The sequence below is a fragment of the Asparagus officinalis genome, chromosome 7, assembly GCF_001876935.1.
Source record: "Asparagus officinalis chromosome 7, Aspof.V1, whole genome shotgun sequence".
NCBI lineage: Eukaryota > Viridiplantae > Streptophyta > Magnoliopsida > Asparagales > Asparagaceae > Asparagus > Asparagus officinalis.
Genome location: NC_033800.1, coordinates 146,725,820 through 146,750,130, shown reverse-complemented (window position 1 = coordinate 146,750,130; position 24,311 = coordinate 146,725,820). Strand labels below are relative to the sequence as shown.

At 46.1% G+C, this 24,311-nt stretch overlaps 1 protein-coding gene across 4 annotated transcripts in view; it reads right to left on the bottom strand.

Moving 5' to 3' along the window:
* The window catches only part of LOC109849915 (dnaJ homolog subfamily C member 8-like), a 66,277-nt gene continuing 42,938 nt past the window's right edge, over positions 973-24,311 (bottom strand). For 2 of the 4 annotated variants that reach the window (XM_020419796.1, XM_020419799.1), the window contains exons 8-10: positions 1,899-2,012; positions 1,323-1,806; positions 973-1,222 (exon numbers count right to left, since the gene is read on the bottom strand). In XM_020419796.1, the coding sequence (XP_020275385.1) occupies positions 1,961-2,012 (52 nt within the window). In that variant the 3' untranslated portion in view covers positions 973-1,222; positions 1,323-1,806; positions 1,899-1,960. The remainder of the gene's footprint in view (positions 1,223-1,322; positions 1,807-1,898; positions 2,013-24,311) is intronic. The other 2 variants (XM_020419798.1, XM_020419797.1) reach the window with 2 other exon arrangements.

Sequence of the window (24,311 nt, the reverse complement as noted above, 5' to 3'; positions counted from 1 at the left end):
TGCATCTCAGGTCAATATACCGGTTTATGTCGGATATATGTAAGTTATTAAAACATGGCTCAATGTGCCTCTATGAGATTTTATTTTAGCCCTAAGAGCCAAAATTTGGGTCTCACCGTTCCGGAACCACTGGCTTAATAATTGTGGGGTTTACCGAGTCAACCGGAGCATAAAGTGTTGATCGCATTGAGATGTGACATGCTTATTTCCATTTCATGATTTTTAAATTTTCTTAAATATTTGCATCAAGTGCTAGAGTTCATTGATGATTCTCTATCATTCTTATATTATGCTTATCATTTGTTGAAATATTTGAATTTTTGCAAAACTAGTGTTCACTGTACGAATTTATCCACTTATTGAGTTGTGAACTCATTGTGTTGTTTTCAGTCTTTTCAGAGACTCGGGATTAGGTGGAATTGATGATTTTTTAAATTCTTAGAACAAAGTAAGGAATAAAATTCGAGGTTGTTATTGTCTTCTAGGTGAAGGTTAAATAAAGTTTTTGATGTTTAGTTGACAAATTGAGAGTTTTGTAATAATGAGATTTTTTCCTTTAGGTTGTGTTTTATTTCAAGTTGAGAAATATTTATTTATATCAAGTTAATTGGATTAATGCTAACTTTTGGGATTATAGAGAATATTTAGTTTTGGTTTTAGTTCAATGAAGAGATTATTTTGATGATCTTTTAATGAATGTATATTTTTGGAGGACTTTTCACAGGTTTAGTCCAGCTCCAATATTCCTTCTAGATTCGAAAATTTGGGGTTGTGATAGTTGCAATGCCTTCCCTAACATTCAGTAAACCAAACTTTCATAGCTCTGTTCGATGAGCCTTTGGGATTTGTCAAAAAGAATACAGAAAAGAGAGATTAGACAGTTCTAGGACATTACATAAGCTTCAGAAACCCCTGAAAGGATATCATCTTACAAAGAGAATAACCTTGTTCTAAAGCTTACAACATGCGTAATTCGAACGAATCCAACCCCCTTACATGAAATTTATTTCCGTTACACTTTCACAGATTATAAAGTTCAAACAGATTCACTTGTAATATCTGAGAAATCTGTTTTTGTCGAGTTATAATATGATCATTTTTATCGACTATTTCATTAGCGGTAGGAGAACTTCAACCTCGCTTCACTGGTCTCTGCACAGAGGACTTGTTTGGATCTTCTGTTTTGAGCTTTGGTGGTTTAATTAGTCTCCCCTTTCTTACCCTGCAAAACCAAAAACAGAAGAAACATTGATATTTACCATATTACTCCGTTTATTGGCAAATTTATAATTTTAAAAAATTGTAGGCTTTAATTTCTTTACCTTTTCCCCAGCTTTCATAAAATCTCTCCAACTGGATACCTAAACTCACAACAAAGTCGGGATGATTAGTAGATTTTAGTCAAACAGTTTCATGTAATGTTGGGTACGGAAGAAAATGTTAGAAACCAAGACCTTGAGCAATCAAGTTTGCTAAATTAAGAATAGCCTTCGATTTGCTAGCGAGGCTCTCATCGCATTATAGGATATTAGGATTACAAGATATAGATTCAAATTATGAAATGGAACAATCGCGCGCAACTTAGTAAAACTACAATAGTGTTTCTGCAGAGAATGACATTTTACCGTTAATATTGTTAAAATATATCGAACAATCAACTAATATGAATTTTATCAGAATAAACTATTATACGCATACCCTTTTTCCTCTTGTCCCTTCCCGCTGCTCCTCGTGTTCACGCTTCCTCTTCCACATCTCCTTTGTTTCTTCTTCGTCGTTCTTCAGTATTCCTTCTTCTTCTGATATCTGCAATTTGGAGATTACATAACAGAGTCTAAAAAACTACTTAACTACTAAATGACTGACTGATAAAAATAAGTTCATAAGGTTCAGCATACCCTCATTGCCATTTTTCTCAGGTGCCACTCTTGATTAGTTAAGATCTCGTGTACTTTCAGTTTCAGTTGTTGCTAAAATTCTGCCGATTGCTCATACTGCTGTTCATGCTTTCCCTATTCATAGATACCAACTTCATTTAGCTTTGACTTCGATCTTAAGTATCCAGAGAGCAAGTATCAACATACATTAAAATTATATCCATTGGGAGCTGGTTATGTTATTTTTTATATTTGACACAATGCAAGAATATGCCTGCTTAATGACTTAAAAAATGAAACTATACCAGATATATCAGATGAACATGTTATTTTTTATATTTGACGATGCAATAATATGCCTGCTTAATGACTTAAAAAATGAAACTATACCAGACATCAAGCAGCTTTTGCATGTATAATCCATCCTAAAAAAGGTGTTCCTTCGCAATTCAAGTTTCAAGAGTCAATAACATGCTTTCGGTAGACTATAGGACCAAGAGAGCTCATTCAACAGTAGTATTCTAACTATCGAGGAGAATATACGAATTTGAGTGTTGAGAGGTGTAGGCGTCAAAAAATGCTTACAGGCATCCAAATACCACTCAAAACAACAGGGAAGAACAATATACACGTCATCAGGCAACACATGGCGGCGCGGCAGGACAGGGTGCCGCGGCTAAGGCGCGGCAGCCTAAGGTGCCGCGGCTAAGGCGCGACAGCTTATGGTGCCGCGGCTAAGGCGCGACAGCCTATTGTGCCGCGGCTAAGACGCGGCAGCCCATGGTGCCGCGGCAATTAAAGAAGGATGCTGTGGCAGTTATAAGGCAGTTATTCGATGATGTTTTGAAGTCTACGTGGCGGCGTTTCAGAAATAGAATGTGTGCTGACGTGGACAAGCAGTTAAACCACGAAAAAAGTGGTTAAAGGTCGTGGGAGAGCGGTTTCAAGCACGATGGAACGTGCTGATAATCCTAACGGACGGGATTCGAGGCCATCAGCCCGCCCAAACTCGACCCTCGCGTTCGAGTTGATTCAGCTTCCAAACGCGATGCTCACCTGCGCGTTCAAATTTCCCAACGCTGGGCTCACCCACGCGTTCCAATTCTCAAATGCAGAAGGCATCTCTGTGTTGAGACCACCATGAACAGCAATTTCTTGGTTACCAAAGCGATCAAAGCCAGGAAGAAACAAACGACTCCACTGGGGAGTCTGTTGGAGGAGTACAGATAGAGTACAGTCAACAACGGCGAAATCATCTGACTCGATCAGGCGGGAAGAGCAATCAATCCACCAAATTCTGGGATCCAAAGTATTCCGAAAATTCGTCCCAGTCAACCGCGAACTTTCGAAAACTTTGGAGGGGGTTCTGTAGGTTGTCTAAAAATCACAATAGATAGCTTATTCAAACAAGCTCCGACAACGGAGGTCACAATCAGACGACTTCCCAATCACTGTATCCGCAACTCCACAATTGCCACAAACGCGACCTCACCTCTGAGATGATTGATCTTGATGGCTGTGACAACAGCATGGCTAATATCGTAGCAACTATTAGAGATGCTGATGAGCAGTGGGACGATTTCAGAAATAAAAAGTTGGACTCAGTTGGTGAGTTGCTTGGTAGAGAGCTATGGGCGAATATTCATCTTTAAGACACTATGGATGTTGATTCCCGTCTAGCTCCTACAACGAAAGCTACAATCAAATAGCTTTCGGGTCGATGATCGAAACATATAGTCGAATAGTTGCTTGGTAGAGAGCTATGGGCGAATATTCATCTTTAAGACACTATGGATGTTGATTCCCGTCTAGCTCCTACAACAAAAGCTACAATCAAATAGCTTTCGGGTCGGTGATCGAAAGCGGCAAATAGAGGACTTTTCACATAGATCGAGAAAGGTTACAATTCAACGACACTTCCGACAACTGATGAAAACTCTATGCAGCAGTCTTCACAATCTACAGTGAAAGTTACAATCTGACGACTTTCACACTCCACAACAGCTAAAGCCAGGATTACTGAACAACGGTCCTTGCAACGCTCTACAGAAGAAGTTACAAATCAGCTAACTCCTTCTGAAACGCGGGTGTCATCCCCGCGTCATAACTTTGCAAGCCACAGCGACCCTCGCGTCGTCAAGCCACGGCGACCCTCGCGTCGACAATGCACAAGCCAAACGTGAGCGACCCTCGCGTTCAAAGGTGTTCAACCAACAGCGACCCTCGCGTTCAAAGGTGTTCAACCAACAGCGACTCTCGCGTCATCAAGGCACAAACCAAACGTGAGCGACCCTCGCGTTCAATGGTGTTCAGCTAACACCCAACTTCGCGTCTCAATTCAAAGAACACGAAGTTGAGGTTCTGAACGCCAGATTGGGCGTTTGACTCACTCAAACATAAGTCGAACGGTTCCAAAACCGTTTATCCCACGTTATGAGGGGATTTTCACCCACGTAGGAGCAGATATAGGGGTCAGTTACAACCTCTTGCGGAAACCTATACTGCCGCGCCAATAGCTGCGGCAGTGTAGACTGCAGCGGCCAAAGAGAAAACACTCGGTCAGTTATTTCGCCCCCGTTTCAACTGTGGTGCACTGAGACCCCTATAAATACCTCCCTAAACACGAAGTAAAGGAGAGAGAGCATTTGGGGGCAGAAGAGGCTTGAGCTTTCAGTGATTTTGAAGAAGAGAGAGAACTTTCACCCTTTGACAAGCATCATTCGGTGATTCCTAGAGATCTAAGCTCAGACTTGATCTTTGGAAGAACGGACATCTTACATCGATAAGATATTCGTTTTCAAATCTTTACTTCGATAAACGAAGGAGAGATCCCTAAGCACCCTCACGATCTTTGAATCGGTGGTCAACGAGCCAAAGCACTCACGGCACATGCAAAGTCCCACAAAGCAGGAGTTGATAGACAATTTCTGTGTTATTTTCTCGAGAGTTGCTGTAGGCTGTCTAAAAATCACAATAGATAGCTTATTCAAACAAGCTCCGACAACGGAGGTCACCACATGCAAAGTCCCACAAAGCAGGAGTTGATAGACAATTTCTGTGTTATTTTCTCGAGAGTTGCTGTAGGCTGTCTAAAAATCACAATAGATAGCTTATTCAAACAAGCTCCGACAACGGAGGTCACAATCAGACGACTTCCCAATCACTGTATCCGCAACTCCACAATTGCCACAAACGCGACCTCACCTCTGAGATGATTGATCTTGATGGCTGTGACAACAGCATGGCTAATATCGTAGCAACTATTAGAGATGCTGATGAGCAGTGGGACGATTTCAGAAATAAAAAGTTGGACTCAGTTGGTGAGTTGCTTGGTAGAGAGCTATGGGCGAATATTCATCTTTAAGACACTATGGATGTTGATTCCCGTCTAGCTCCTACAACGAAAGCTACAATCAAATAGCTTTCGGGTCGATGATCGAAACATATAGTCGAATAGTTGCTTGGTAGAGAGCTATGGGCGAATATTCATCTTTAAGACACTATGGATGTTGATTCCCGTCTAGCTCCTACAACAAAAGCTACAATCAAATAGCTTTCGGGTCGGTGATCGAAAGCGGCAAATAGAGGACTTTTCACATAGATCGAGAAAGGTTACAATCCAACGACACTTCCGACAACGATTTTTGGCATCTGAACCACACAGGTTGGATTCAAAAGATCTAAACCATACAGGTTGGAGATTTTCAGTTCTAAAACAAACTCGACAGAGTTAAAGGATCGGATTTTTGATAATCAGATCAAGGGTTGGATTCTTTATCATCAAAACCACTCAGGTTTGGAGATTCGGCAACAACAGCAACGAAATCCTTGGAGATAGGATTTTTGAACCAACCTCAGAAAATCAAATCTGAGAGAATCCTTCAACAACAGAAAAACAGCTTGATTATTAACCGAATTTTCGGTTCCAACAACTCTATTCACAGAGTTCAAACTCGTTCAGAGTTCTTAAACTCATTCAGAGTTATTCATAAAACTTTCCACGAAAGTTCATCGTTCCCACGAGATAAAGACGGTCGGATCGTCAACGGAGAGCAAGTTCGACGCAATCAATCGAAGGAAGCACTCCATCGCTGCCAAGAAGAACCCAGTTTTAAACAAAGGGGAAAATCAAATTCGTTTTCCTCTCTTTTGTAATCAAGTTGTAACCGAGATCAAAGGAATCAAAGTCACATTTTCTTTATTCTCTTCTTTACAATTTTTCCAACAAACAAAAGATGGCGACTCCGCTGGGGACTAGCTTTTCCGACGATGAAGTGGTGGCTCAGTCCGACGTCCACCTCTTGGGAACGACTGTAGAAACTCTCGTCGTAGAGTTTGATCAGGCGAAATACGAGGAAGCCCTATCCTCTGGATCGCTTAGCCCCAAGGCTAAGCATGGTGTCCGCAAGATCTCCAAGGAGATCAATTCTGTTGTTGAAGAGCCGAAGAAAGCCCTCTCCTTCGGCCAGGAACTCAAATTGGCTCTGCTGGCTGAAAAGCCCACGTCCGCGTCAGCACAGCGTGCTTCGGGCCACAAACGGCCTCTGGAAGAGACGAGTTCCATAAACGTCAACGACGTTGCTGCTAAGGCTTTGAAACAAGCCAAAAAGAACGCCGCTCGCCGACGGAGAAGATCCATCCGACGAGCACACTTACGAGAAAGCCGATTGTTGGCCCAACGCGAAGATCGCGTTTCTAAAGATCCAACCGAACTTGGCGTCCCCAAAGAAGAACGCTCACTGCGTGGTAATGAGCCCAACTATCAGCCTAGGCTGATACAGCTCAAACGCGACCCTGAGTGGCGCGTTGTTCACTCAAAACGCAGCCCTCAGAATGGAGCTGCCAAAACCAAACGCGACCCTCATAGGCGCGTTCCAATTGAACATGACTCTCAGGAGTCTGTTTCACAAATTAAACGCGACCCTCAGGTGCGCGTTCAAACGAAGCATGACTCTCAGGAGTCTGTTTCACCAACCAAACGCGACCCTCAGGGGCGCGTTCAACCAAAACTTGACCCTCAGAGGTCAGGTTCATCATTTAAACGCAGGCCTCGGCCTAGTGTTTTCAAACGCGACCCTCGCGTTACTTCTCAAGAACGCGATCTTCAAGAGGTCCGTCAGGTTCAAAAAAGTCAGCGTGGCTTTAAAATTCACGTTCGACAAGAACCAATCTCACCTACCCAAGGGCAGGGGGTTCCAACTCCACCTCCAAGTCCGGGGAAAGTTTCCTCCCAAGTTCCTGATCTTCGGGAATTGTTGTCGAGAGGAAAATCAGCAGCACAAACAGCTCACCCATGTCAATGTGAGAGGCTTATCTCGGCAGTCTTGTCAGAATGCCCTTGTTGTGCAACAACACCTCGGCAGTCTGTATTCGACAGGTTGACGAATGTCGTTAGACCTGCCAAACGACAACGCCGCAACAAAAAGAAGACAGTTGAAGCGGAATACCCTCAGGTCACTATCAACATGATCGGCCGAGGGAAAGCCTTGCCTACTGATTCCGATGAGTCACAAGAGAGTCATCACTCGACTGTCAGAGAAATTTGTGACCAGTTCGAAGGAGTATATCAGAATACTCGGACTCGAACAGGAGCTATTCGCCCGGTTGACTATCAAAAGTTAGCCAAAGGCATTACAACAAGTGAAGAACATTCAGCAATAGCTGAATCTCAATCGTCAAGCTCTGTTGGAGCACGCGAGGTCTCCGCTTACATGTCAGGGAATCACGAAGACATCGCCAAAAGAGTGGACGAACATCATGTCATGCTCCAGGCGCAACAAGAGACACTTCTCCAATTAAAGGATATGCTGGCTCAGCTTCTTGCTGAAAAAGGCCACAAACCTGAATCTTCCCGGAGAACAACTTCAAAGGGAAAACAAAAAGTGCACGAACATTCAGATCGTGAGACTCACAACCTGGGATCCTCTTCTGAAGGTGAGAAGGAGATGGAGAAAGAACTGCACCCTCAATCTACTAAAGTGGATGAGCTGGAGGCTCGCCTTAACGCAATCGCCAACCGAAGCGAGCTCCGGGAAGAGGGAGTTGTGCGGCCTTACCCTGCTGAGTGGGATACAGCTCCCTACCCACCGAAGTTTAAGGCCCCTACCTTACAACCGTTCGATGGTACAGGATCGCCAAATCAGCACATTTACTACTTCAAGTCCCAAACTGGGGATGTAGTAGCAAACGACGCCATCCTGACCAGGCTGTTCATCGGTACCCTTAAGGGTGTCGCCTTCGAATGGTTCATGAAATTGCCTGCCGGATCTATTCAGAAATGGGTAGACCTGGAAAGGCTATTCTTGGCCAGATTCTTTGAGGACGACACGGAGGTCTCGGTCCCAACTCTTCTTGCCACTAAGCAAAGGAAAGGAGAGTCCATCAAAACCTATGTGGAGAGATTCCGCAGCATGGCATTGCGATGCCCCTCAGGTATGACCCAATCAACTCTGGTTGAAACTTGCAGGCACAACCTGCAGACCCAGCTCCTTGCTCAAATGGGGGTGGCAGAATGTCGCTCCTGGAGACAACTAGTCTCACAAGGAGAACAAGCTGAAGAAATAGTGGCACGGGTCAAAGCCGAAGAAATGCCACAACCCAAGCCGCAGCAGCAAAATCAGCAACGCAACCAGAACAACGCCCAACGGTCTAAGGGGAAGGAGACCTTGGCGGCCGACTACACGCGAGTTCCACCGCCGAACAAGCAGGGCAAAGCGCCAAATCAGCAAAGAGCGCCCAAGCAGTATTCGTTCAAAGAGGAGCACGTGGATACATTATTCCAATTGCTTCGAAAGAACAACAAGCTGCAATTGCCTGAGGTCAGGAAGCCGGATGAAGCAGGGAAAGTAGATGACCCCAGCTATTGTCGTTATCACAGATTCCTTGGACATCCTACCAAAAAGTGCTATGTCTTCAAAGACATCTTACAGAATCTGGTGAACGCTAATGTGCTCACACTGAAGCCAGAGCAGAAGACCGTATCTACTAATATGATAGCGGTCCAATTTGGTGATTTTCCCCCGGTAGTAACGACGGACGGCGTCGTCCCCATTCGCAAGGGAGAAATACGTCTGAAGAATGCTGACTTGCATAGTCAGAAGGACAGGGGGTTGGTGCCCCTCACTACCCCAAAAGGGGAAATCATGTGGGTCCATCCTGATCTGCTGGGAGATCAACAATGGACGAACACCCCGTCCAAAAAGAAGGGAGGCAAGGCTAAGTCTTCCAACATGATTAGCCCCTCCATTACTGAAGATGATGACCACCTCAAGCCTCTTACTGATTCAGAAGAGGAGAGGATTGTTCTAGCGGCATACCCAGAAGGCAATCCTGGCACTCGGTCAGGAAAAGCTTACCTGAGAGATTATGGCCAGAACGCTCCAGAGGTCGTGGAACAGCCCCAAGACGCTGGGGGTTCTGTTCCGAAAAAGCCAGTAGACAAAGGAAAACAGAAGGAGCTCCGATTCCACAGAAATCTCCACCAGGAAACTGGAGAGTCGAGCGCTCCCTTCCAATTCAACGTCATGGCGCAGCTGGCCAACATACCGGCCAGGATTACTTTATATGAGCTCCTAAGGTTATCCAAAACTACCAAGGAAGCTCTGATTGAAGCCCTGAAGAATACAGAGAGCTTCATCACCCAAGTCACCCCGGCTCCCGAAGCCTCTGATGATCAAACGTGTCTACAATGTCTGCAAGCGGCGAGGAGTCTACCCTGCATATCGTTCACGCAAGAAGACATGCAGGTCAAACATGAACATGACCGACCACTGTACTACACAGGATATATCGGATCCTCCGAAATCAGTCGTGTTCAAGTTGACCCGGGCTCAGCACTCAGCATCATGCCCTACAGGGTCATGCAGGTCCTAGGGATTCCCATGCACCGGCTGCACACCACCCAGACTACAATCTTCGGGTTCAATGCAAACAGTACCCGACCCCTGGGAAAGATTAAACTCAGATGCCAGATCGGAGATCTCAAGTCTGAGGTAGCATGCTACATCATAGATGCGGACACGTCCTACAACCTTTTGCTAGGACGACCATGGATACATGCAAACCGCATTGTCCCATCTACTTTGCATCAGGTTATGAAGTACGCCAATGACAAGGGCGAAGTCAGAACCTTGATCGCAGAGAAATACCCCTTCCGAGGAGTAGAAAACTTCCACACCGACTCCGTCTTCTATTTGGAATCCCAAGAGAAAGAAGATGTGGACAGCGGTAATGAAGCTGACATCGAGCCAGACCCCGATGAAGATTGTCCTTGGGAGTTAAACTTTGATGTAATGGGTCAGGGTGAGAGTAATAATGATGTACCGAGTGGGGGCGAGTGGTGCATTAATGAAGATTTCATTTTAGCGTACTTGTCTGATGTCTCTCTTAACAATAAACAAATAGAGAATGATTCTAGTGCAGGTACCAACCCATGGCACGTACTGTGCACCGAGGCGTCACTCACCTTACCAATCCAGTCATCTTTCGCTTCGGATGAAGAAGTGGAGGACGCACAGAAGGCTTTCTTCAAAGTCCCATCCAAAAGGAGAGGGCAGAAGCCGATCTGTTTTGGTAAAGTCAAATCCGAACCACTCCAACGTGAAAGTTCGGAAGAAGACGATGGGGTCCCCCAATTCCATTACCATGAACCCAATTCTAAATACTTAATGAAACGAATGGGGTATAATTTTAATGAGAAACAGGGCCTGAACTTCGGGAAGGGAAGACGAACACCGATCCGGATGTCTCTCACTCCTGAAGGAAAACCTCCGGATTATTATCAAAAAACCGGAAGGGGCGTGGGTTACGTCACACCTCCCCCCGTCTCGGAAAACGAAATCAGTAATTACTTACGTCATGACCAGTCATCTGGAATATCGTCATACGAGTCCGACGTCAGTATTGGACCCTTCTTTAAAAACTTGACTGTGAACATGGTTTCAACAAGTCATCCAGACGAAGACGCAGGGGGTGACGAGGAATTATTGGAATCGACTGATGATCCTTGGATCAAGCGTCTCAATATCCTGTGGGATATGCGTTTCGAACAACGTGAACCACCCACTGAAGATAAAGTGATCCAAGTCAACATGGGAGATGAGTCTGACCCCAAGCCCATCTTTATAGCCGAAGACCTATCATCCACCGAGAAGGAAGACCTTATATCTCTCATCCGAGAATATATAGATGTCTTCGCTTGGAACTATGAAGATATGCCTGGCCTTGACCCGAAGGTTGCCGTGCACCGTCTCAACATTGATCCGGACGCAAAACCCGTTAAACAACAACAACGTAGGTTTCGTCCAGAGATCATGGAATCAATCGAGTCAGAAGTTAAAAAGCTTATAGACTCAGGTTTTGTGAGGGAAGAACAACACCCAGATTGGGTAGCCAACATTGTTCCAGTTCCTAAGAAGAATGGTAAAGTCCGGATATGCATCGATTTCCGCGATCTTAATGCCGCCTGTCCAAAGGACGAATTCCCACTTCCTATCACGGATGTTATGATCGACAACACCTGCGGGTATGAACGGATGTCTTTCATGGACGGATTCTCTGGGTACAATCAGATCAAGATGCACCCGGACGACGAGAAGCACACTGCCTTTAGAACACCACTGGGGGTATATTGCTACACAGTGATGCCCTTCGGCCTGAAGAATGCAGGTGCAACTTATCAGCGTGCAATGAACACGATCTTTCACGAACACCTCCGGAAGAAAATCGAGTGCTACGTTGATGACATAGCGGTAAAGAGCCAATGCAGAGACGATCATCTTGCAGATCTGAAGACCATGTTCGAAATCATGCGAGCACATCAGCTGAAGATGAATCCGACAAAATCATTTCTCGGAGTTTCAAGTGGAAAATTCCTGGGATTTATTGTTACATCCAAAGGAATCTCTCTTGACCCAGAAAAAGTGCGTGCCATCCAAGACATGCCACCTCCGAAGAATCTCAAAGAGCTCAGAGGTTTGCAGGGCAGACTGGCCTACATTCGAAGATTCATCTCAAATCTTTCAGGGCGTTGCCAACCTTTCTCTAAACTCATGAAGAAAGGAGTATCCTTTGTTTGGGATGGAGAGTGCCAAAGAGCATTCGATGAGATTAAGAAATATCTTACTCAACCGCCAGTTCTCGTGGCCCCGATATCAGGAAAACCATTCCTGTTATATGTGAGAGCCATGGATCATTCCCTTGGAGCTTTGTTGGCCCAGAACAACGATCAGGGTCAAGAACAAGCCATCTATTACCTGAGCCGGACTATGATGGGAGCCGAACATCGGTACAATCCGGTCGAAAAAGAATGTCTCGCTTTGGTATTCGCAATTCAAAAGATGCGACATTACCTAGTTGGACAGACAATTCACGTCATTTCCAAAGTAAATCCTTTGAGAGTACTGATGACGAAACCATCATCTCTGAATTGCCGGCTTGCAAAATGGGCCATTCTCTTGTCACAGTACGACATGCAGTTCATGCCCCAAAAGGCGGTCAAGGGTCAAGCACTGGCAGACTTCTTAGCCGATCATCCAGTATCGGGAACGTCTAAATTGTATGAGGAATTACCTGACGAGGTTGCTGAAGCTTGCGCTACCCAAGAAGCTACGCAAGTGTGGAAGTTATTCTTCGACGGTGCATCCAGAGCAAATCCTCATGGAGCAATCACCGCGGGAGTAGGAGTAGTGCTAATCTCTCCAAACGGCCATGTAATCCCAAGGGGATTTTCCTTAATCGAACCTTGCACCAACAACGTAGCCGAGTATAACGCTCTGCTATTAGGCATGCAATTTGCTGAAGAACTTGGTATTCAGCATCTTGAAGCTTACGGTGACTCTCAGCTCATCGTTAATCAAGTTCGAGGAGAATATGAAGCACGTCATGAGGATTTGATCCCGTATTACTTTGCAGTGCTAGAGCAGGCTCAAAAGTTCGAGGGCTTCTTTATCGAATACGTGCCACGAGCTCAGAATGCTTACGCAGATGCTCTAGCCTCCTTGGCAACCTCATTAGCGTTGCCACCGAAGACTGAAACAACGATTCCAGTCGCGGGACGGAAATTATATTTTTCTAAAATTCCTACAGAAGAAAACCTAGACGAGACACCGTCAGAAGAAGTCTGTACAACTTCTATGGAGTTTGAATCCAGGGATTGGCGATTCCCGTACATCGACTATGCCGTATATGGAATTCTACCCGATGATCCTAAGGAAGCGGCCTCTATCAAACGAAAGGCCCTCCGATTCTATTACGACGCAGTCTCTCAAGTCCTGTATCGTAAATCGCATGATGGAGTTTTGCTTCGATGTCTCTCCCGGAAAGAAGCAAAAGAGGCCCTCAAGGAAGCTCACGGCGGAATGTGCGGAGCTCATCAGCCTGGAGCTAAGTTAGGAGATCGCCTCCGACGCATCGGCTATTATTGGCCGAAGATGTTTTCAGACGCGGTTGACTATGCTAAACGTTGTCACGCGTGCCAAATTCATGGGGATTTCATCCACCAGGCGCCAGGAAATTTACACCCCACATCAGCGACTTGGCCATTCGAAATGTGGGGTATGGATATCGTCGGACCGATTTCCCCTCCGACATCCAAGGGACACCGGTTCATTCTAGCCGTGACCGATTATTTCTCCAAATGGGCGGAGGCAATCCCGTTGAAAGAAGTCAAGACTTCAAACGTGATCAAGTTTATCAAACATCACGTCGTCTACCGTTTTGGAGTCCCGAGGCGAATAGTTCACGACAACGGGACACAATTCGTCAGCTTTGGGTTCCAGAGATTCTGTGACAGATTCAGAATCCAAAGTGTTGCATCTACGGCTTATTATCCGCCAGCAAATGGTCTTGCAGAAGCCTTCAATAAAACCATAGTGAAGCTTCTCAAAAAGTTTGTTTCTAAAAGCCGGCGCGATTGGGATGAAAGACTGGGTGAATGTCTTTGGGCTTACCGTACTACAGTAAGGACCTCCACAAGAGCTACGCCATTCTCTTTGGTATATGGCTGCGAGGCGGTACTACCATTGGAAATTCAGATTCCTTCTCTGAGAGTCGCTATCACAACTGGACTAACAGAAGAAGAAAAGCATCAACGACGTCTGCAAGAACTTGAAGCCTTAGACGACAAGCGACTTCAAGCTCAACAACAAATAGAGTTGTATCAAGCCCGTATTTCCAAAGCCTACAACAAAAAGGTTAAGGAACGGATCTTCAAGAAAGGCGATCTAGTGTTGGCCAACAGACGACCCATGGTGATGACACACAAAACCAAAGGGAAGTTCAATCCTAAATGGGAAGGGCCCTTCGTAATAGAATCAGTCTATTCGAACGGAGCATACCGCCTCATCAATCAAGAAGGAGACAGGCTCATGATGCCAATTAATGGGAAGTTTCTCAAGAGATACTTCCCGTAAATCATGTAGCCCCCTAAACCCCAACCAAATCAGGCTGGGGGTTGCCTATTCATAGTGTAATTCTATCTTGTATTTCGTCATGTTAACACTACACCTCTGACGATTGTAATTTGATGGAATTATTCTGAATAAATGATAAAGGGAATTTCGATAACATTTGCATTATTTTCTATTGTCTTGAACCAGATTTCAATAAAAAGAGACGATAAAGAGCAAAAGTGATATCATTTTCATTCGATGTGGTTAATCCAAACACAAAATGAAAAAGATACAAAATTCCTTAATCAAAAACAGGTCAAGAGCTAAACATCAGGCTTCATTAACTTGAGGGTTTTTAGCCTAGACTTGAAAGCAGAGAGTTTCTCCCGGTGAGCTGCTCGAACTTGTTCCTCGATCTCCTTTCTGAGTTCTGCTTCAATAGGAAGAGTAGCAACAATGTCTTTACGAGTCTGCTCGGCTGCGTGGAGTGTACGGCAAAATTTCGTATAAATTTGGCCACTTTTATGCTCAAGCTCTTTTCTGACATCCTCGTAGTGGGCCAATTGAGCTTTCTTCTGGTCCAACTCGGCCTCTAATCGAGCGATAGTCTCTTCAATATCACGAATATCAGAAGCAACACGTTTGATTTTAGCATATGCTTTAGAGTGTCGCTTCCTTAAAGTTGATATACGGGCTATTTTATCAGATAGTTCCTTGCGAAGATTCCCTGGGTGATGCGCTCTCGAGATTATCGCCAAGGAAAGAGCCGGCTCCACTTCAGAATCTAAATTGGCGCGCTGTAACTCCCTGAAAGCTGTCAATTCTGCCATCAAAAGAGTGATCCCACCCTGGCAGTGCTCAGTCCAGGATGCATCCCCTTTGGCCTTGATGTCGTCCAAACATTGGCTCAAGATGGATTTACAGTCTTCAAGAGAAGCCCCCTCAACACTGATCATACCAATAATTGTTTGCATCCAACGTTCCAGTTCATCAATTGATTTCTTCAGAGCTCCTGAGCGTGGAGGAGGAAGAGTTGGATAGATTGGATCCGTATGATCATCCTGAACACGTGTTGGAGCAACTTCAGAAGAAGGACCCTCTTCAGCCCCATCGTCTTCAGGAACTGAGGGGATCGATTGGGGCATTTCGTCCTCTCCGTCAGTAGAACGCTCAACGAGCGCAGACTTCATCGCATCCCCCATTATTTTGGCCCTCTTGGAATTCTTGGCCATGACAGGTATCCGCTTACGGATTCTCCTGTCATACTCACCTTGCTCAGCAGCAGAAAGAGCTTCCTTACCCGATCTTAAAGAACGAGGTGTAGGAACGGGCTCTTCTGCAGGAATCTCCTCAGTTGTCTTTTCTTCAGGAGAATCATCAATTGGCTTTCCCTCTTCAATTCCCGTAGGAACCTCTTCTTCAGAAGGTTCTACGGTGGACAAGTCTTTAGGAGCTTCAACGGCTCCGGTCGCTTCCTGTTCACAAGATAGGTATTCTTCCATCCCTGGTAGACGAGTACTCGCAGAACCGCTCCGTGAACGATACAATTCCCGAATCTCGTTTATACATGAAGTATAAACGTCATATTCCGGAATCCGAGAAGCTTCGGCAAACCACTGGCGGCAATCCATAACAGTAGAACAGCCGGGCGGTGAGTTGGGTAAAGTGAATTGCGCATGGGTTCCCCCGGCGGAGAAGAAGTACCATGCGCGAGCTCCTTCGTATAAATTCCCAATCTGAGCTAACGCCGGGTTAGGATTGCCAACATAGAGTTGGTCATATCCAAACTGTCTCGCGAACCGAGAAGGCATGTAAGGCTCGATTACGCACTTCTCCCGTGAGCGATAGACCAGGTAGCCCAACCTGATCATAAGAAGCCAGCTGAAGGTACCCTCTTCCAAAGAAGACGAGCCTTCAAAAAGCAAATCCATGAAACGAGCATCCTTAACATCAGCCCCGTCAAAGTTAGGAGTACAGCAGAAAACCTGGTAATTATCCTCTCGGGATAAAAGCTGTCGAGCCCTGACTATATAAGAACTAGTCCACGTGGCCGACTCCAATCTTTGTACGAAGGGAGTATAAGCATCACCCCCTTCATGCACTCCCGTCATTAATGAAGGGCAATGCAACACGAACCAAGCCATTAAATATGTGTATGGCACTGGTACACGTGGTTGAGGAGCTTTTCCAGCTTTCTTCTTAGCGGCTTTGACTCTCGAAGCACTGAGGAGTTCTGAAGTCAACACCCTCAGGCCATTCTGAATACAGCTAACCATAGCAGTAAGGAGGCTCACAGGTCTCCCATGCGCTAGCAAAACAGCTGGGTACACTACCTCAGCTAATATTACCTCTATCGGTCTTGACGGTACCACGTACCGCTTCAACCAAATCATGAAGAAGCCTGCAAGCAGAGCCGTGTCAGAGATAGGAACTGTGGCTTGGTAGTGAAAACTTTCAAACTCGGCACCAGCTTCAAAATCATCCTCTGCATGCTCTGTCTTATAGGTAGCACTGGAAGCTGTAATTCGAGCTTTGGCATCCTTACGAGAGATCACAGCAACCCGAGATACGGCTATATCTTTCCGGTTTAAATTCTGAAAGAGGTAGTCTGCCTACGTGGTATGCATAATGCCCCCTCCACGCATCCCAAAGACTTGGGCACATATGTGGAAATGGCACATCAGCTCCCAGAAAGTAGCACAAATTTCCGGGTGCGCCACCTTCAGTAGAAAAAGTTCCTCGGTGGTGGGAATGAACTCCTCGTAGGGCATTTTTCCAAGCGACAGCCCCGACACTGCCTGCATCTCATGAAGAGCAAAACCTAACTCTCCAGCAGGCGTAAAGAATGTGCAGCTGTCAGGGTTATATTTCTCCAACATAGCGAAGAAATTATGAAGACTCTGCACGACTCCCCGTCGTGCAGCTAACACCGGAACTGTGAGACCCGATTGAGTGAGCGAGTCTTTAAGCTCTTCAAGAACAAAGTCAACCATACGGGTCCACCAACCTCCTTCTCCGGAACAGATCCATCCAGGAGATCTGAACGTCTGGGTAGAGAATTCACCCTGAGTTGCAAGGAATTGGCGAATAAAGATGTTCGCTGGACGTGGCATCTCCTGAACCAGCTCCTTCTTCTCAAACAAACCAGGTCTTAACCCCTTTAGTTGCCCCCCGATTTGCGTACGAGCTCGCCGACCAAATCCAAGCGACACATTCTCCTTCTCTTTTACTATGTCGAAGGTCAAGCCCCGACGGCAGCTCACATTCAGAAAGTAGGAGAGAGGGTACATCCTCTTCATGCTAGGGAGAAATAAAAAGCGATTATCAACTCTCCGCAGCAGCTTTGAGTCTTCCATACATGTGAGATGATCATTAGCTGGTATGCGATCTCCAAATATGAACGCTGGTTTAGGAAACTGGGCACGGCCAACAGGGGTCTCCAAGTCCAAGTCAGTTATCAAAATCCTGAGAGTAGAGCATTGAGGGAATTTAATCATTTCCGCTCTTTCCGAATCAGGAAAAGTACACAATGGAATTTGGTTCTGAAGACTGAATATTTCATTCGCGTCAGGTCCACCGATGTATCCAAAATGATGCTCTTGCGAAAGCGGCACGTTTGGGAGAAGCACTGCACAATCAAAAGCAGAAGTTAGCAGCTAGAAGCGAGCTATCAACATAAAGACATAGCCTGAAACATAAAGGGTTAAAGGCTCATGTCGAAATCTCCAACGCGAAGGTCGAACCTCGTGTCAGAAATCTCCAACGCGAAGGTCGAACCTCGTGTCAGAAATCTCCAACGCGAAGGTCGAACCTCGTGTCAGAAATCTCCAACGCGAAGGTCGAACCTCACGTCAGAAGTCTCAAACGCGAAGGTCAACCTCGCATTGAAAAACTTGAACGCGAGGGTCGAGACCCACATGGGATCCCAACCCCGCGTTTTCATTGAGTTGAAACGAGTCATCTTCCTCGTTATCAAGAACCCATCTAGGGTTTTCAGAGAACTTGCCAAGGCAAGTTATTTCGGGTGGCACTCACCACGACAGGGAAGCCCCCGCAGCAGCGGTGACGACGACGATGTCCCCGCATGAACAAGAACGCCGCCGGCGTCCTCAGCCGACGGCACTTCGGAAGTCGCTCCGGCGACTTTCTTGGAGTTCGAACCTCTTCTCCGAGGCGCCATTGATGCAGTCGGTCGGAGGAAATTCCTTTGAATGAGGGAGACGAAGACCGTCGGAGATCTCACCGGAATCAAACGAGAATTCTCGTTCTTGAAAATAGTCGAAAGTCTTGAAAGTCAAGTGACTTTTGATATGACCACTCAGGTCTATTTATAACAGCCACCAAGCTGTTAAGATGGCACAGGATTCTAGGAATGAATCCCAACCATCTTTCAAAACGCGAAGCTCACATCCGCGTTCAAATTTCCCAAATGCAAAGCCCAAGCCAACGTCACAAGGCCTGAGCCTCGCGTTTCAAATATTAAACGCGAGGGTCACCTCAGCGTTGCAATTCTTTTAAATGAAGAATATGCACTGGTAAGCCTACTTAACAGAGTGGTAATCAAAACCTCTGTATCTCTTCAGCAGAATTCAAATTCTCATTGGGTTAATACTACACCCCAAAATCCACTTATCAATTCTCAAAAAATAGAATGATAAGTCTCCAACTCATTGTCGATTTATTGGCTCTCCTCAGCAGAGCAATAAATAACTCGTTTTCAGTGGGGTAATAAACTCCCCCAAAATCTTGATCAAATCACAAGTCTTATAACTCATCACTCCGATGATAAAACATATAGCAGTTCTCCCCTGTGAGACGCTATAATATTCTTTCCCCACAAATGTCACGTTAAAATTACACCTCTGACAAAATCAACTTATCGATTCTCGTCAATAGAACGATAAGTCCTCAAAATTGCCCTGATCGCAATATTTCTTCTGTCACGTTAAAATCACACCTCTGACAAAATCAACTTATCGATTCTCGTCAATAGAACGATAAGTCCTCAAAATTGCCCTGATCGCAATATTTCTTCTGTCACGTTAAAATCACACCTCTGACAAAATCAACTTATCGATTCTCGTCAATAGAACGATAAGTCCTCAAAATTGCCCTGATCGCAATATTTCTTCTGTCACGTTAAAATCACACCTCTGACAAAATCAACTTATCGATTCTCGTCAATAGAACGATAAGTCCTCAAAATTGCCCTGATCGCAATATTTCTTCTGTCACGTTAAAATCACACCTCTGACAAAAATCAACTTATCGCTTCTCGTCAATAGAACGATAAGTCTTCAAAATTGCTCCGATCGCAATATCTCTCTTGCTAAGTTAAAACTACACCTCTAGCATTTATAGACTTCTTTCAGTGTTTAAAGCAAAACATAACACAGGAAGAATTCTATTAGTCAACCCTATTATGGGAGTATTCGTCCTCAGCAGTTTGAAACTTTCTAGAGTTGTCTTAAATGATAATAAAGAGAGTTCTCTGCAACAGAACCATTGTGGAGGTATATTCTAAGTCAGGAATACATCTCAGGCATTTCTCGTGACTTGTATTTAAAATCAAAAAATGATAAATGCAAGAAACAATGAGAAGTCAATATCACTTTTTATTCAAGAACCAAAAGAAAGTGATACAAAACAAACTTTGTTCTTGTCAAAAGAACATTACAGAAGCCAAGCTCACTCATGCATTAAATCAAAAGAGATGAGTTGAGCCTTGAGTTCAGCTAGCTCCGCCTCGTGGTTAGCTCGCACCATAGCTTCAGCCTTTGCTCGGAGTTCATCCTCGCTGGGTATGATGATGGCCGCCATTTCCTTTCTGACGTCTTCCAGAGCCTGAGCTTGTGCATGATACTCCAAAGTACTAGCTGCATTCTGGGTACTAAGGATGTTGACAATGCCTTCTTCGCGGGAGAGTTCAGCTTTCAATCGCAGGACTTCGGCTTCAGCTTCAACCAGTCTGTCCCGAAGCGAATTCATAGAAGCAGTTGAGCGTTCTAGTTCTTCTCGCTTCCGAGTGTTACGCTCACGAAGCTCTGCAATCTGACGCTCTTTTTCAGCTAAGTCCCGTTCTAGCGCCTCTCGGTGTATCACTTCAGCGACCTGAAGACTAGCCAAAGTGGACATAATTTGCGGCTGAAGGTCACTATGGCCCATGGTCTCGAAGCGTTGTAATTTCTCCTCCAAACGAAGGATAATCTCTGAGCAGCGTTCGAACCATTGAGTTTCGCCCACACTCCTGACCCCGTTTAAGCCTGCTTCCAGCAGAGGTCGAAAGGAGTTCAAAGTTCCTTGGCCATTCATCAGGGACTCAACTACCGTCTTCGCAAGACTGTTTAGATACACCAAGGAGATTTGAAGGAATTTAGGTGCATTAGCGAGACTGACAATTGCACCCGAAGATACCCCTTCAGCAGCTGAGATTGAGGCATTAAGATGATGACTAGCAGGCGATCCAGGTGCTGAAGCTGCAGAGGCGATTGAAATGTTCAATTGCGAAGGGCTTGAGGTCAAAGCCATCAATGCTTTCGCTTGAGAAGAGCTAGGCCCAGCCTCCGTTGGGGTGAGTGAGATCTTCATCACCGCTTTTGGTGAAGCAGCTACTACAGAAGAGTCAGGCAGGGGTTGCTCTTGCATAGGGGCTGATACCTGCACGAGCTGTTGTTCCGGAGGAGGAGTAGCGGCAGTGGTTTCAGGCAACGCTACAGGCGGAACAGTCGCCGTAGGAGAACCAGGTAAATGTTGCTCTTCTAAAGGAGCCGACACTTGCGCAGGTTCTTGCTCTAAAGGAGCAGCGGAAGTAGTCCCGAGAGTGGGTGAACCTGCACGAAAAAACGGTCGGAACGCAGAAAAAGCATGTGGAAGAAGTCGAAACAAACCAAGCTTACCGGTAAGATAAAAAGGAGTATAACCTGATGCTTTATCAGACGGGACCTTGGGAGCATCATCATCAAAAGTGGTGACGTCATCGAGGGAATCATGCTCATCGTCATCTTCACCTTCACCTGACATGTTACCAACATCGGCGTCCTCATCACCTCTATCTTCATCAGCTGCATCACCAGTTGGGGAGTCGTCATAATCAACTCGCTCCTCATCACCCGGAACAGCTGAAGACTCCGGAAGACTTGCACCAGCGGCTGGTCTTTTCATAAGTCCCGTTGTAGGACTAGGCATTAAATCATCAGCTTGTGACATTAATGCTGAAGGAGAAGGAGGTGGATTATCTTCGAGACCCCCTGGCTCCAACGCAGGAGACCTAGGAAGATCCATCACCGGAGCAGATTCTGCATCTGCAACCATTAATTCATCTTCTTCGTCCTCAGGAGGATGATAAGAAGAACCTTCGCCCGACAGAGCTGGACCATGAGAACGAAGTCCCGCTCTATGCGGCAGGCCAGCCACAGATGATTCCTGTGGTTCGTCATCTTTAGCAGCTTTAATGGCCTCAGCCATCAACTTGGATTTTTGTTGGCCTCTGGGGGGAGAATCCACCAGCAACTTTCGACGGATCTGCTTATCATACTGGCCAGCTTCATCAGCAGAAAGTTTTCTTTTCCCCGCTGCTCTTGTCATAGGAGGATCAGCCGCTCGTTGTTCTTCCACTGGAACGGGCTCAGCTCCTTGTTCCTCTTCCTGTTCGGCAGGCTGACTCTCGATGGATAGAAACTCATCGATCCCCCTCAAGCGAGACGTCTTAGACCCCTTTCTTGAATTATACATATGCCTAATGTCCTTCAGGCAAGATGTATTCAAGTTGAAGTTGGGAGTCTGAGAAGCAGCGTAATACCAATTGCAGAAGCTGATGGAGGTATAGGAATTAGCGGTTTTGTGGGGAAGCTTGAAGACGGCTTTGGTACAACCCGCTACAGAATAATACCAGGCCCTGGCTCCTTCATATAAGTTGGCTATAACTGAGAGTTGAGGACGAGGGTTCCCGACATACAACTGATCATACCCAAATTGGCGAGCGAACCTGTAGGGTTGGTAAGGCTCGACGAAACAGTTGGCGCCTTGTCGAAAGATCAGGTAGCCTGGCCTGATGGATAAAAGCCAATGGAAAACCCCCCCGCTCAGCTGAGTGAATCCATTAGGACCCGCCGTATCCTGATATTCTGCTCCATAGACACCGCCCTCGAAATCAGGGAAACAGCGGTAGATATGGAAGTTAGTGTCCCGTGCTAAGATTTGGCGGATCCTAACCATGTACCCCCCTTCCCATTTCGCGGACTCTAGTCGCTGCACAAATGGGATGAATGAGTCTCCCGGGGGAGAGGCTGCACTCATTATAGGAGGACAGTGGAGCACGTACCAAGCCATCAAATATGTATATGGCATCGGCACCCGGGGATTGGGAGTCTTGAAGGTCTTGTGGCCCTCAGACTCCACCTCTGTAACATCAACAAATTCAGAGGCCAACTCCCGTAATCCGTACTGAAGACAACCCACCATAGCGCTGAGGAGGCTCACAGGTCTCCCGTGTGCCAAGAGAACAGCCGGGTAGACCACCTCAATAGCAAGGGCATCGATCGGCCTGGTAGGAACGACGCAACGTTTGAGCCACAGCATCAAGAATCCAGCTAGCAACGCCGCGTCGGAAATTGGAATCAGAGCTTGATAATGAAAGCTCTCAAACTCTGTGTGAGCCGGGAAAACATCTTCCTTGGCCTCGTTAGTGTAATGGGAGGTAGCGTCGTCAATACGAGCCTGAACCTCCTCCAAAGTACTGGCAGGCAAGCGGGTCACTGAAGCTCCCTTAGTGGTCAAGTTATGGAATAAATATTCCGCCCAAGACACTTGCTTAATACCGCCTCCACGGACCCCCGTCAGCTGCATGCAAATGTGGAAGTGACACATGACTTCCCAGAGAGTGGCATAAATTTCCGGACTGGTCTTCTTTAAAATCTGGAGTTCCGCCGAGCCCGGAACGAACTCTTCATACGGCAAATCCCCGAGAATAAGACCCGAGACTTCGTGCATCTCGTGAAGGGCGAAGCCTAGCTCCCCCACAGGGGTGAAGAAAGTGCAACTATCAGGATTATACTTCTCCAGTATGGAGAAGAAATGAAAGTGGCTCTGGACGATCCCAAATTCAGTAGCCCGCACAGGAACCAGCAACCCAGCTTGAGCGAGGGGAGCTTCTAATTCCTTCAGAACAAACTTGGTCATCTGGGCCCCCCACCCCGCCGATGGAGAATGAACCCAGCCAGGAGTTCTAAATCCTTGCGCAGGGAACTCTCCCTTCTTTTCCAGGAATCTCTTAACGAAGGTCTTTGCCGGACTGGGTGCTTCGCCAAGGGGATACTCCTTAGCAAATAAACTCGGCCGTAAAGCTGTCACCTGCCGATTATAACCAACGGGGCGAACCCCATAGAAAGTCAGAGCTCCTAGAGCAACCCCATCTTGATCCTTAACCAGGGGCCAATCCATACGCCTCGGGACGGAAGCGCATTGGAAATAAGATAGGGGGAACATCCTCTCCATGTTGGGCAAGAAAAGGTTGCGTTCCTCAACTCTCCGCAGCCACTTATAGCCCCCATCATAAGCAGTGCTTGCGTTGAAGTCAACAAAGTCCCCGAAGAGATATCCAGGTTTGGTTATGGGCTTACGGCTTGGGCTTTCAAGTCGAGCGTCCGAAACCAATATCCTAAGAGTGTCGGAAGAAGCTTGGGTGATCAGTTCCATGCGACTCTTCTCCCTCATCCGGAAAACCGGGAGTTCTAAACGCGAGCTGAAAGTTATGTTCATGTCTGCACCACCTTCATGTCCAAAGTGGTGGCGAAAAAGAAGAGGCTCGCTGGTATGGCGCACTGCAAAAAGAAGAAAAGAGTTAGACAACTCAAAATCAAAGTTACAACTCAAAATCAAAGTTCAGACGCGAAGGTCGAACCCCGCGTCAAACAAGTTCAGACGCGAAGGTCGAACCCCGCGTCAAACAAGTTCAGACGCGAAGGTCGAACCCCGCGTCAAACAAGTTCAGACGCGAAGGTCGAACCCCGCGTCAAACAAGCCCAGACGCGAAGGTCGAACCCCGCGT